Source organism: Pleuronectes platessa, chromosome 4 (assembly GCF_947347685.1).
Source record: "Pleuronectes platessa chromosome 4, fPlePla1.1, whole genome shotgun sequence".
NCBI lineage: Eukaryota > Metazoa > Chordata > Actinopteri > Pleuronectiformes > Pleuronectidae > Pleuronectes > Pleuronectes platessa.
Window position 1 is genome coordinate 8,917,291 of NC_070629.1, and position 13,822 is coordinate 8,931,112.

A 13,822-nucleotide genomic window follows, 5' to 3' on the forward strand; every position below is an offset into this window, starting at 1 on the left:
TACATTATAGTCTACACTTCCTCCATCTTGTGCATGAAGGCATTTTTTCAGTGAGGAAGCACTTCATCAGTGGTTGTCTGGGTTAAGGTCGCTCTTCAGATTCCTCTAAATGTTAAACAACCCACAGTTAATGAGTCATCTGTCACATTTTAAAGCGCATAAGCCACATTATGAAGCCTCCTAAGTTAACATAAGAAGGTGTAGACTTCATCAGACTTTTGTTCTCTTCAAAAGTCACTCAGTCTTTTCCACTTATTCTATGATTCTTGTTTTAATTTGTATCATCTGTTCTTCTTCCTATGAAAAGTTTAAATTTGTGCTGAGAAAATGTCAGGATCCCTCATTAAGGAAAAAGAAAAATACAAAATTGTAAATATGTCAAATGTGATTTTTATAATGAGGCTTTTTGCACTGAATTAAAGAACGTATTTATCCTTGTCCGCTCCTGGTATTTCATGATGGCATGATACGATGATGATTAAAAAAATTAACGTGACGTTCACTCACGTTCATCGTAACGTTCACGTTAATAATATGAAAACTGATTCGTTAAGTTCAGCGTTCGCGAAACATATGCACAAAACTGTACTGTACAGCCACTGCAGAGGGGCTGAACCTTGTGTGGAACCGAATTTGTATCGTGTATTGGACGTTTTTGTGGCAGCAGTGTCCATCATTTTTAGCTGTCCTCTGGAAACACTTCCGTTGTGTTTTCTCCTCTACTTGCTGCGCGTTTGTCTATTTGCAGCGCATTTGTCTATTTGCAGCGCGTTTGTCTATTTGCAGGGCGTTTGTCTATTTGCTGCGCGTTTCTGTAATGTGTTGTGTTGTGAAATTGATGAAGATGTTTTCTTACTTTGCTTGTGTTTTGTCAACTTGCATGTGTTTTCTTAAGTTGCTGTTCGTTGAGCTCTCAGGGCCACCGTACAAAACACTTGATGAAGCTAAGGTGCACAACTGAAGTTATGACACTACGGTCTGCTGGCGGCCACTAACACCTGCTAACATCTACTGGTGGTTGGCCAGCTAATTTGAGCAGAAGAACTTCAAACGTACACCACGGGACATTCACCATCTTCTCCTATATTCTAAAACATGTCACGTAAAAGATCAAACATATACTCTTAATTAAAGATGTCAACACATAACATGAACAACAGTTTTTAAATACTTACACACTTATTTCACTCAATTTATTATTATTTTATTTAAGCACCATCGAGAGACAAGGCTGACTAGGAAATTTGATGAGATTTGAAACATTTCACATGTAGTGTCCGTAGTGTCTAGAAAACTACACAGTAAAAGTTTGTAGTGTTTATAGACATTACACGCACACAATTATTGTAATTTTAAGTAATTTATTTTTCTTTAGTTTATAATATTTTAAAGACTTAAAAATGTAATAATATGTAGTTAATTAAAAATATTTCTGAATTCTTCGATGTTTCCTTAATTTCTAGAATAATAATTTTGGCGCTTATCATGCTGCTCGTCTAAGAAAACGTCAAACGCTTGATTGGTTGAATCGGTAGAGCCATACCGGTAGCTGCCGCTGAGAGGCTCTGTGATTGGCCCGCTGACCCATCAGTCATGAAAAAGCCGGTAGTGGAAGGCTGGCTCCCGGGCGCTTTTCCGCTCTGTTTTTTTCTCCAAGATGGCGGTGCTACAACCGAGTCCTTATCGCGGCTCTTCGCAAATACAATAATTTAGATAGGTAGTCAGGCGCCTAGTAGGAGACAGTCGTGGCATATCTATCGGTGAGTATTTCCTCAATGTCTCACCTGACTGAGTTTAGCCTAGCTTAGCAATTCTGCGGACGTAGACGTCTGTCCACTCCGATGGCTGCTCGCTAGCACATCAGCGTGGATGTTAACGTTACCAGGGCCCCGCTGTGCAGCTGCAGTCTGAACAGATGCGCTCCTTCCTATGTAACATTGACATAGCTTGTGATATGGAACGGGTTAAGCATTAATCGTGTACCCGGGCTAAGAGACCCAGGTGAAAGTAATTTGTCAGCAGCTACATGTTAACGTCAGAATAGTAATAGGTACAATGCGCAGTCTTATTAGGTCATAAAGTTGTACTGACATGTCCTCTCTCTGGTCCTCTCCTCCAGCCCCTAGAAGATCCCAGTGGAGGATGATCAGTGCCTACATCCCATATTAAGCTGAATGCATTGTGATTTCCAATAATTGAGACAGTGATTCTGAAAGCTGTCTACATTAATGAAAAGAGCAATGTAGTCAGCTTAGCATTTTCTCCTCTGGTACCTGGTCTATACAGGGATGTGCTTCTGCATGAATTGTGACATTAAATAAGAAGGAAGTTTCTCTACAGGTCAGATTTAAATATACCATATTATTAGTCAGTGTATGTTGTAGTGTAGTGGCTAACACAGATGAACATGGAGATAGATGATGTTCTACCCCCTCTCCCCTTGGAGCCACCTGATGATTTTGGCCGAGATGAGGGCAGAGCACCTCCACCACCTCCCCTGCAAACGTCCAGTGACGCAGAGGTAATGGACGTTAGCTCTGGTGGTGATGGATGCACATACACCCCAGATGACGGGGAAGCCCAGACACAGCAGCCCCTCAGCAAGGGCTCAGTCACTTTCTGTAGCCACCTCTCAGATGAGGCCGGTCCCATTCCTGTGTGCCCGAGAACAGCACGTCACGCTCCCCCGGTCACCAAGTTTCTACCAGAGCTCAAGCTGCTCAGAGATGTTAAGATCCGTGTGAGCTTCACTGAAAGTAGCAGCAGCAGCAGCAATAGTAAAGACAGGAAGGTTCTGTACACAGGTGAAGGGCAGGAGGGAGGAAGTGATGATGGCTTAGATGGCCTGAACGGTCATTTTCATGACTCAACTAGCGAGCTGGAGGCAGCTGAGGGAAGCTCTGGAGCAGGAAACTTATGCAGGAGGTCAGAGGAGGCTGAGGTAGATCTGGAAAACAAGGTAGAGTATGCTGTCCTGGATGAGTTGGATGACTTCTACGAGAACTTCCTGGATCAAGACGATGGGGAGCAAGGCGGTTTTAAGTCTGAAGTTATAGCTCAGCAGGAGCAAGCAGGTGACGAGGCCATGGCTTTCTCATATGAGGTACGTCTGCTCTTGTTTCTGCAGTATCCCTTTTCATTGTCAGCTTCACACCCAATTTCTCCATCCCTGTCAAACAGTAACATTATAATGATATAGTATGTACAGTTTGAAAAGTACCATCCTTACAATGCAGGGCTTTATCAGCCATGTTCTATCACACAGCCTCCCCTATCGTCTCGGGACTGTGTTGGCATAGTGGGGAGCAGACAAAAATAAATAAAATACAGAATGTCTGGAACAAAGATTGAACATTTTGGCTGCAATATAACATCAACCAGCGACATAACATTTGGGCCAGTCAGATATTGGCTCATATGAAAAAAGTATTTTGCATTTAATGTCCATCTCACTTATATCTGGAGCAAATGCTCCAAACCAGTGTTTTGGTGGCATTCAATTATTTTAAGTTTTTTTTGGGGGGGGGGTTTCCTGAATTTACACAACACTGCCATAAACTTTGTGTCTTGTACCGAAGATGTATGGTGGATCACTCTTAATCAAAAAGCACCCCAACCTGGATGTAGCAATGAAGACTATGAAATAGCTTCCGTGCAGCTTAATGACCAGTTACAATGTAACTCACTGGGATTGGTTGTGAGGCCTTCAAAGCATACAAAATTACATTTGGTAAAAATCTCAACGGCCACTTCTCTTTCTGTTAACAAAGTTGTGGTATTTATAGATAAATAAACACATAACACTGCAATGCTTGTTTTTTACATAGAGAACCCATCAGCTATCGTCTGACAAGGAGTTAGCCTCTGGGGCCAACCGCCGATAATTTGGGGCCTCTGGTGTGGCCAGCAGATATCCGGGCCAAGACTCTTATCTTCTGTTCACCGTACACTTAACTGTCCGACTAGTTTCATTTAGCACACAGGTTGGATGTTTCTCTACACAAAACAGAAACAGAAAACCTTATATTTTTTTATGTTAACGATCTGCAAAACATTTAGACATTTCTGCATTTGAATACAGATGCATTAAAAAGCAGATAGCCAATGCATTGTGATTCATAGGTTTTGCCTGTTTTTCTTTCCACACTGTTTACCTGCAGTCAACCAGGGCCTGCTCAAACCTGATTATTTGAATTAGAAACTGCATATTAACATGTGTTATCGGTTTCTAGAGATTAACCAAAGTGAAACTGCCATATAGTTCCAAATATTAAGTGCAGAATAGCGTTGTGGTGACGTATTTGATGCAAGTATCATGATAGGTTTTTACTTGAGATTTCCAAAATCACTTAAATAGACTTTGTTGTTTAATAGTGTAGATTATAGTTTAGCTATTGACCCTAGTGATATATGGCGGAAAATGTCACTACATAAGTGTACAAAATATAAATTGGGTGTTGCCCAATGGGCAAGTAGGAAAATATTCCAAAAAAAATCAAAAAACTCCACAAAAAATTGCTGTTGCAACACTTGGAAACCTTTCTGCATCAATAGATACATCTGATTAAATCAGGAACAAATGTCCCATAAGTTTTTCTTTGTCTTTGCTTTTTATTACTGAAAATGACAAGTGAGATACCAAATGAGGTCAGTGACCTTTTATTTTCCCCACTTAATGCTGGATTTCCTTTTATACAAGTTAATCAATAGTAACATTGAGGGATAAAAAATGCTAAATGCATCATTTAATTTGTGTAAGTTGTTTATACATTTTTAATATTATTTGTTTCCAAATTCAAAAGTGGAACTAGTAATTTGTAATGTTGTTGAGGTGTAGTTTTGTTTTTTTCTTCTTCCAATGTTCAGTTAATTCATCACATCTGGTGAAGTCTCTTCTCAGTTGAAACATAAATAAATTCCTGTAAACCTGTGACCCATCCTTCTCTCCCGACCCTAACCACTGACTCTTCCAGGAGGAGTTTGACAACGATGTCGACGCTCTGCTGGAGGAGGGCATGCCTGTGCCAAAAAAGATGCGTCCATCTGATGACAAAGATGGCGGGGACAGTGATCATCCATCAGATGGTGAAGAAGGAGGTGTTCAGCCTATGATGACCAAAATTAAGACTGTCCTGAAGAGTGAGTAGTGGATCTGTCTGTTTAAGGGTTGGCCTCTGTTAACGAACTTGCAGTTGAATGTAGTTTCAGGTCTGAGGGACACAACACAACATATTCTATTCAGTATGTAGTACATGTGTGTACTTTGAAGCCAGTTGAATAGAACAATAGTGTACGGCTGCGTGCACTGCCAATATAGATCTCTAGATATCACAAGGTTTCCCCCGGGAAACTGCCTTGCAGAGGTGGTAAGCCCTGCACAACGAAAGTAGGTAAGTGTTTGTTCTGTGCTGCAATGCTCAGATATAGTATCATAAAAAAAAGAATGACGAAAAATAATACTACAAGTGAATTCTCATCCTATTAATTGCCTGTAGTGTATTTAGTTATTTTTTAGTTTAATGTTGAGTCAACTCGTAGGTGACAAGTTATCTCTAAGGTGGGTTTTAACACTCTCATACAAGATTGTCAACCTTAAACCAAACAAAAAAAACAGTTTTAACATTAATTCCAAGCCTGTCATGTAACTAGATGCATCACTTAACCACATGATGTAATAATGTTGTAATTTGTCCCTGCATTTGCATTGATCCATTTGCTAGGTCGAGGTCGTCCACCCACTGAGCCTCTACCTGATGGATGGATCATGACATTCCATAACTCAGGCATTCCAGTCTACCTACACAGAGAAACTCGAGTGGTCACCTGGTCCAGACCATATTTCCTCGGGACTGGCAGTATTAGGGTAAGATGCTACACACATTTAATGCCTAAAACACACAACCCTGATGTAAACAGTGCAGGGGTATTCATCAAAGTATTATTTGCGTCCCCATCCCAGTCTACACACACCTATAGATATAAGTTCTGTAAATATGGCAATATTTTTCATCAAGGTCTCTGTGTTATTTCTTTAGAAATTCACAAGAATTCAGAAAAACAACTTTTCACTATATTAAATAAAGCAAGAAAAACATCAAAGATCAGTACCAACATTTTATTAGTTCTTCCCTGAATCATAAGACAATCTTTGACTACGTTGTCTGGTAACCCTTCCAGTCGGTTTTGCATAAATCTGTTTAATAACTAACACGCAGATGAAAACATTATCTCCTTGGCAAAAGTAATATTGCAGGCATACTCCTACATGTCATTCCATTCTTATACATGATGTATATTATTGTTGTTTTTTAGTATTTCTGTTTTAGCTTGTATATTTGTCCAGTATGTAAAATAAATATGCATATCATCTGTTTATTGGCCATATATCGTCTGCAGCAGTAGAAGGCCAGCATCAGCCAGAACCAAAGTCCTTGTGTGTGCCAACTCCCTTTGCCAAATAAATCTGATTCTGATATGTGACATTAGATTGACGACATGCTCCTCCAATAAGGGGAAATTTTGATTCAATGGGGCTTGTGTGAAATTAGGCAATGCTCGCAATATTGGGCGACTGGGGGAAAAATAGGGTTCAAATTGATCGCTGAACTGAAAACTGCCACCACCGTATTTTTCTTGGTAGCAGATGGTCTACCCTATAGAAAACAGCAACTTGGAAACATCAATTTCTTTAACGCTATTGCAACTTAGCTCTTAATAAAGTCAGGTATGTATTGGAACTGTTGACAGATTCTGACCCTACTCTTCATTCTTTTTGATTCAGAAACATGACCCTCCCACCAGCAGTATCCCTTGCCTACATTACAAGAAAATGAAGGATCATGAGGAAAAGGAGCTGAACGGGGAGATGACAACTAATGCAGTGGAGTCTCCGGTAAAGCCCATGCTGGAGGCTAATGGTGAAGAAGGAGCAGACATGTTGGATGCTACAGCCGAGGAGAAGTTAGACGTCCCTCCCTCCATTTTGACTGACGTTGCCCCAAATGGAGAGGGCACCACTGACAACAACCTGCAGGTTAAAGTGATCCGACCTTTTGACATTGCCCACGGAGCCTTAGGACAAGTCAGGGCCAAGGTGGAAGTGTGCAAGGATGAGTCAGTAGGTAAGAGCTCGTCATAGTATATTGGCACCGAAAGACTTTTGAAAGGTTCTTATGTTTTTGTGGCCTTTTCCCACTAAGTGAACTAACTTGATGAAACCTCTTCACAGATCTTGAAGAGTTTCGTGTGTATCTGGAAAAATGCTTTGACTTTGAACAAGTTACTGTAAAGAAGTTTCGTACTTGGGCTGAGCGAAGGCAGTTCAACAGAGACGTGAAGAGGAAGCAGGCAGAGACCGAGAGGCCCATCCTGCCCGCCAACCAGAAGCTCATCACATTGTCAGTCCAAGATGCCCCCACTAAGAAAGGTAACACATAGAGATTAGCCGGATACTCGGCTGAAACGAGTATCCGGTACGGATAAAGCACTTTTGCCGAGCACGAGTATTATACGAGTAATACGAGTCAATATCCGTGCTCGGACTGAATGAAAATCCTCACACAGCGTCACAGCGCTCCTCCCCTTCACACACCGCTCTGCTCACTCACTCACAGAACAGCTCTCTGTCTCTCAGTCACTCAGGTTCGCGGGTCTTTTCCGTTAACGTTTAGGGTTTCTTCAGCTTGAAGTTTGTTTTTATTTCAGTTTGTACTTACTTAGTAGAGTTCTGTTAAACGTGGGTTCGTTCAGACGTGCTGGTAGAAAGCGACTCGCGTTGCGTCTCTGCCTTTCGGAGATTTTTTTTTTAAAACAGTTTGTTAAGTTATCCTTACTCACTTGGCGTAAAAAGTATGAGCAGAGCGTCTGTTTCACAAATACTTTATTCTCTGTACACCGGCTCTGTTCATCTGTTAAATGCACAGGTAACAAGGGGACCAACTGACAACACACGTGATACAAAACAGAAACCGTAACACCTCTAACAAACGGGCAATAGTGCTACCGTAAAACAATAAGAGCGTTCTCTATACTGATAATTTAACACAGTTCTTTTTTTTTACTTCACGCATTGAGTGTCTGACTACTCTCTAGCGTCTGGCAACTCTCTCTCTCTCCCTCTCTCTGCCGGTCGTTGGAGGTTTTTTTTGTTTTTTTAAACCGTCAGTTGGCTCTAACCAGTTTTATTTTACTTCACGCACTGAGTGTCTGACACTTTCTAGGTAGTAGTGGTATAAAAAATATTACAAATTAAGCTACACACATTATATATTATATATATGTTATATTATATTACATTTCACTTCATAATTGCAACAGCATGTTTTGTATTCATTGTTGCAAAACTTGTTCTGTAAATAGTTCGTTTGTTATTGTGAATCAAAATCATTGATCTGAAGTTCAATGCTGATGCTGTCCTGTAATAGTTTTCTAATCAGCAATAAATATAACAATTTCTGATCTCAACCCATATCAATTGCATACTTTCAAGACAACCCGACCTACTTCCGGGTTAAATCACACCCACTTCCGGGTTAGGCCCCGCCCACTCCGGATACGGATACAGATAATTCATATGGTTAACAGATACAGATACAGATAATGCTGTACTCGCTCATCCCTAGTAACACATATACAGACACTTAGATATTCACACAGTTCTTGTTTTTTATTACCAGTATTTCATTACAGATAGTATCTAATATACTGACTAATGGCTCTACCACAGAACTCGTTCGTTACTCTAACTGTTAAAACACAGAATAACCAAACTGTATACAATATATAAGAATAATTTTTATTCCTTTAAAGCAAACTAACAGAAAGTAAATCTCTCTTTATGTCTTTTGAAGAAAGGGTGAAAATCAAGGCTTCTGATAAGTGTAATGTTGGTTGATGAACTTTCTAATTTCAATACTTTTTCTTTTTTTCTTTTAACAGAATTTGTCATCAACCCCAATGGTAAATCTGAAGTTTGCATCTTGCACGAATATATGCAACGTGTCCTCAAGGTTCGACCTGTTTACAACTTTTTTGAATGTGGTAAGTTCTTTTGTTAAGTATCATCCGCTGAGTTTCTCTGTTGAATATCATCTGAAAATCTACTCGTGTTCATTCTATTGTCAGCTACATCCCAGTGCACATTTACATTAACCCCTGTAGCATTTACATGTTTTCCCATTTACACACATAAGTCTGGCTGTTGTCTCTTATAAATTAAAGGTCACATGCTTTAGCTTTACACAATTTTTATACCAAATGAACCATTTTTTTTTTTTTGCCTCACAGAAAACCCAAGTGAACCCTTTGGAGCGTCAGTCATTATAGATGGAGTGACTTACGGCACAGGAACCGCAAGCAGTAAAAAGCTTGCCAAGAATAAAGCTGGTAATTTTTTTTTTTTTTTTATTTATTTACAGTATTAAGCAATGTGATCAGTGTCAAACATATGTATAATACTAGGGCCGCACGATATATCGAAAGTCTATCGGCATTTCAATATCAACAAGCGTGATAGATGTATCGCAAAAGACGGCAAAAACTGCGATGAATGGTGTTTTAATTTACCACGCAAGTCATTCCTACTTTGTGGTGCTGTGCGCCCTCTCCAGACTGTGGAGCTGTCCGTGGTCTCTGTGTCCTTAGCCAGGGACTGTTTATGTATATTTATCACAAATCATATCGTCATCGTGGTATTAAACAATATCGTGCAGCCCTATATAATACCCTTAATTAATTTGCATAATTAATGATATTCCTCTCCCCTCACAGCGAGTTATCTTTGTGGCACCTTCCAATTCTTACTATACACAGCAGATAGTTATAATGGTAACTTGGTGATATGCTACTTCTGTTCTCACTGGTGTTATGATGTACACTGCAGCTCGAGCCACCCTGGAAATCCTCATCCCTGACTTTGTGAAGCAGACTTCGGAGGAGAAACCTTCAGATGGCGATGAACTGGAGGTGCTTTTCTTTTTCCTGTTTTCAAAGCAATTCATGCTCTCCATTTATATTCAGTGAAATGGAATAGATGAAACTCAACACGCTGAGCCCGTAACCCTAGTTTTGATAATGGGCAATGCCAAGTAACACACCAATCATTCAATGTGCTCTGCCCCACAGTATTTTAATCATATCAATATAGAAGACTCGAGGGTGTATGAGCTGACCAACAAAGCAGGACTACTTTCGCCATATCAGATTCTTCATGAGTGCCTTAAAAGGTAAGGGGTGGAACACTCAAACCAACAACAACCTAAATATTGACCAAGTTGAATCAATTAACAATTTCACAGTTGCCACTTTACTAATCCTGTTCTCTGTCAAGTCTGGTTGCAAATATTGATCAATACATTTTCCTTTTTTGTTTTTCCTGTAGAAACCATGGGATGGGAGACACCAGCATTAAATTTGAGGTGATCCCAGGAAAAAACCAGAAGAGTGAATATGTGATGACATGTGGGAAACATACTGTGCGTGGCTGGTGTAAGTAGACCCTCCTTTAACAACATAGTGATGATGAACCACTCAAACTGTTTTTCAGACATGATCTTGGGCTAAAATATGGAGAATTGGCTACAGAGGGGGTTCACCACTGAAAAATAAACCTTGCACATGTTGATATTATTACACACAGTTTGTGTGTTTTTTTTCTATGAATTACCCGGACTGACTTTGTGATGCTACACATTAGCATCTCATAATGATACGTTTTTCACGTTTATTGTCTTTTTTCAACAGGCAAGAACAAGAGGGTTGGCAAACAACTAGCGTCTCAGAAAATCTTGCAAATGCTTCATCCACACGTCAAGAACTGGGGCTCGCTGCTGCGCATGTATGGCCGAGAGAGCAATAAGATGGTAAAGAAGGTAGGTTCTGTATTCAGAACGAACTGTGAGGTTGTGGGAAAATGTTAACCTTTATTTGTATCTCAAGTGGATGGTTCTGGTGATGATGATGGTGTTATCCATCTTTATTTGCTGCTTGCCAACTCAAGCTGTCAAGATGTCTTTTCAACATAAAACCCTCTCACTCAAGTTACTTGTCTCTTTGGAAAAACATCTGTACGGCATCCATCAGCATTGTATTTAATTTATAACTGGCATGTTGATTCCACATTGCCTTGTGAACATTGTTCACTACAGAATAGCCAGTGAAATATGTTTCAGATTAATAAAAAAAAGGAATTTGTTACAGGAGAACTCTGATAAGAGTGTGATCGAGCTGCAGATGTTTGCCAAAAAGAACAAGCCAAACCTCCACATCTTGAACAAACTGCAAGAAGAAATGACGAAACTGGCCACGCAGAGGGTGAGCAGAGAGCTGTTATATAATGTATAATATATTGTTTTGCTGTCGAGTGTAAAACTTAAATCCTTTTGTCCTTTTGTTTTTCGCCGGTTGTTTGTTTCTGACACATTTATCTTTTCTTCCATCACTAAGAACCTGAAGGGTTTACTCTGTGTACGTCAATGGAAATGTTCTCACCAGAGAGCTCATTGAAGGAAAGATGAGGTGGTAGTTTTAATCCAAATGAAGCACTGAACTTCTTCAGGGGAAATGGTAAATTTGAAGGGTCTCAACTAGTGGGACTCTGTCTTACTGCGGCTTAACTTAATGCCTGAGGCGTAGAAGACGATTGCATTACAATAGAAATCTTGACTGGTGTGGCTGTCAGTCCCAGCTTCACAAAATGACATTGCCACTGGCATAATTGTACATTTGAGAATAGCTATAAAAAAAAAATGTAATGGCTATTTTATTGTAATTTAATTCCAGGAGGAGACAAGAAAGAAACCCAAGATGACCATAATGGAGTCCGCCCAGCCAGGGAGCGAACCTCTCTGCACAGTGGACGTCTGAGTCTCGGAATCACTGAACCACGGCACTGAAAACCCCGGTCACTGTCAGACTTACTACACACCACCACCCATCACTTAATTATGCATCACTGAGATCTAATGGCAATATAGTTCCACATAGAGCAGGCTGGTAGAACTGCTTTGCTTCCTTTGTTCACGTTGTTTTGGATCAGCTGGTAGATGGAAGGGTAGGACTAAATGCACACAACAGACCGTAGAGCAAATATCATCTACCTCTTTAGATGCACCCTTGCTATGGCACCAGGAGAAAATGAAAAGTCACCCAGGGTGGAGAGACATTAACATGACTTGACAACAGATGAACCACATCAAAATAAAACTGCATGCTTCTTTGACTGCAAAAACCACTACTCCATTGGTTTTGTTTTGAAGTGTTGTTTTTAAAACAGTCGGCAAACCTTATCATACCCGCACCTCGCATAAGTTTTTGTTTGCGCTTCAAGTATTTTGAAAAGACTACTAATATTAGTGTATTTATACCATTCATTTAATTGGGAAACAGTCACTTGTTTATACTGTATTTTAACTCTAGGTGTTCTGGATATTTTTGGGTTAAAAACAAAAAAGTTGTTTCTCCTCAGAACAGACAGTTGCTGTCTTGGTTTGCACGATATAAAAAAAAAATCATGTTGAAGTGATAACTTTTCAGAGCTATTCTCTGGCACTCGTTTCCTGTCTGATATTTCCGTTGACTGATCATGCTGTCGGTACAGAAATAACTGCGCTTTGGAATGTTTGGAGAAGACTCCTTGTATTTGTTGCCTTTTTTTGCTTTGTTAATGCAACGACGTCCTCTTCCCAAGGCTAAGGGCCCGGTCACACATACAGGAATGTTTCAGTGGTGAACACCTCCTGTTCACTTCCAATCTGTGGGAGTGAGGCCGCAAATAAAACACTCACTTCTTGTGGCAAAACAAATCACAGCACGGATATCTGACCTTTCACAGCTGTCACATGTGTGACGGTGCCCTAAAACTTCAGTAAACCCAAGCACACGGCCACAGTGTTACTGAAAAGGTGAAAGATCCTTTACACTTTTAGTTCTTGCTAGCTTTTTCTTGTACTAATGCCATGCACACAATATAACCACGTTACTGTTGCTTTTCATGAAAAAGAAACTCCAGTTGGTTACATGTTGCCTTAGTTAATCCATTTCATGAAGGGTTTTAGAGTATATACAGTACATCGGACCTAAAACACCCTTCAACAGGGAGTGGAAAGACCAAGCCCCCCTTAACTTGATGAAGCATTTATTGTTTAGCCAGTTAGTATTTGTCAAAGAAGACAGCCTAGACAACGTATGTGCAGATTCTTTTCAAGACTCATCTTAATGGGTTGTTAGGTTTGTGTACGTCTGCTATTGTCATGACAACAGATCATACTTTTTTAACCATGAGAAACCCAGTTCTTTTTTTTTCAAATGGCAGCCTCACAAAATGTAGTCGGCACACTGACCTGAAAAAAATGCGATCAAGTCGTTGAGTCCAACAGGAGCTGATGAGAACTGTGTATACCAAAGCTTACATGCTGTCTTATGCATTTTATAGAAGAGTTAAAGTTGCTGCAAACTGTACATTAGAATAATTTATAACAAAGGATAATACACAAACACATAGGTTGCTGGATCAAAATAGAAACTGCTGTCAAATATTGGGTCTGTTCCTTTTTTCTTTCATGTGGACACATCAGTTTAAACACAAGGCTGTTGTGATATTGTAGTTTGCTTTAAGAATGTGCTTTCTCCTCTGTGTGTAGTCTTGCCAAGTGTATGTCAGTGTGAGAAGACGGGGGGGAAAAAATGTTTTTATATGTGTTGCCGTTGAGTTGTACCAATGAATCGTTGGAGATGTTGCCTAGAAAAATGAAGTATGTATTGCAATCTGAGCTCCATGACTTCAGTGATATTTGTTATGCAAAAATAAAATATCTTGACTAATGAC

At 39.9% G+C, this 13,822-nt stretch overlaps 1 protein-coding gene across 2 annotated transcripts; it reads left to right on the top strand.

Annotated features, from left to right (window-relative positions):
• Positions 1–1,623: 1,623 nt before the first annotated feature.
• dgcr8 (DGCR8 microprocessor complex subunit) lies at positions 1,624–13,821 on the top strand. 2 transcript variants are annotated; one of them, XR_008338278.1, is made up of 15 exons: positions 1,624–1,760; positions 2,120–3,103; positions 4,974–5,139; positions 5,721–5,863; positions 6,782–7,121; positions 7,229–7,426; positions 8,938–9,039; positions 9,286–9,384; positions 9,881–9,963; positions 10,123–10,223; positions 10,379–10,485; positions 10,741–10,868; positions 11,197–11,310; positions 11,779–13,540; positions 13,572–13,821. XR_008338278.1 is itself a non-coding variant. In XM_053420307.1 (14 exons), exons 2-14 carry the CDS (start codon positions 2,402–2,404, stop codon positions 11,860–11,862), a joined length of 2,367 nt encoding a protein of 788 aa, XP_053276282.1. In that variant the 5' UTR covers positions 1,624–1,760; positions 2,120–2,401; the 3' UTR covers positions 11,863–13,821. The 2 variants fall into 2 exon arrangements, 1 of the variants encoding a protein (XP_053276282.1); XM_053420307.1 differs by having other exon boundaries at positions 11,779–13,821.
• Position 13,822: the final 1 nt, after the last annotated feature.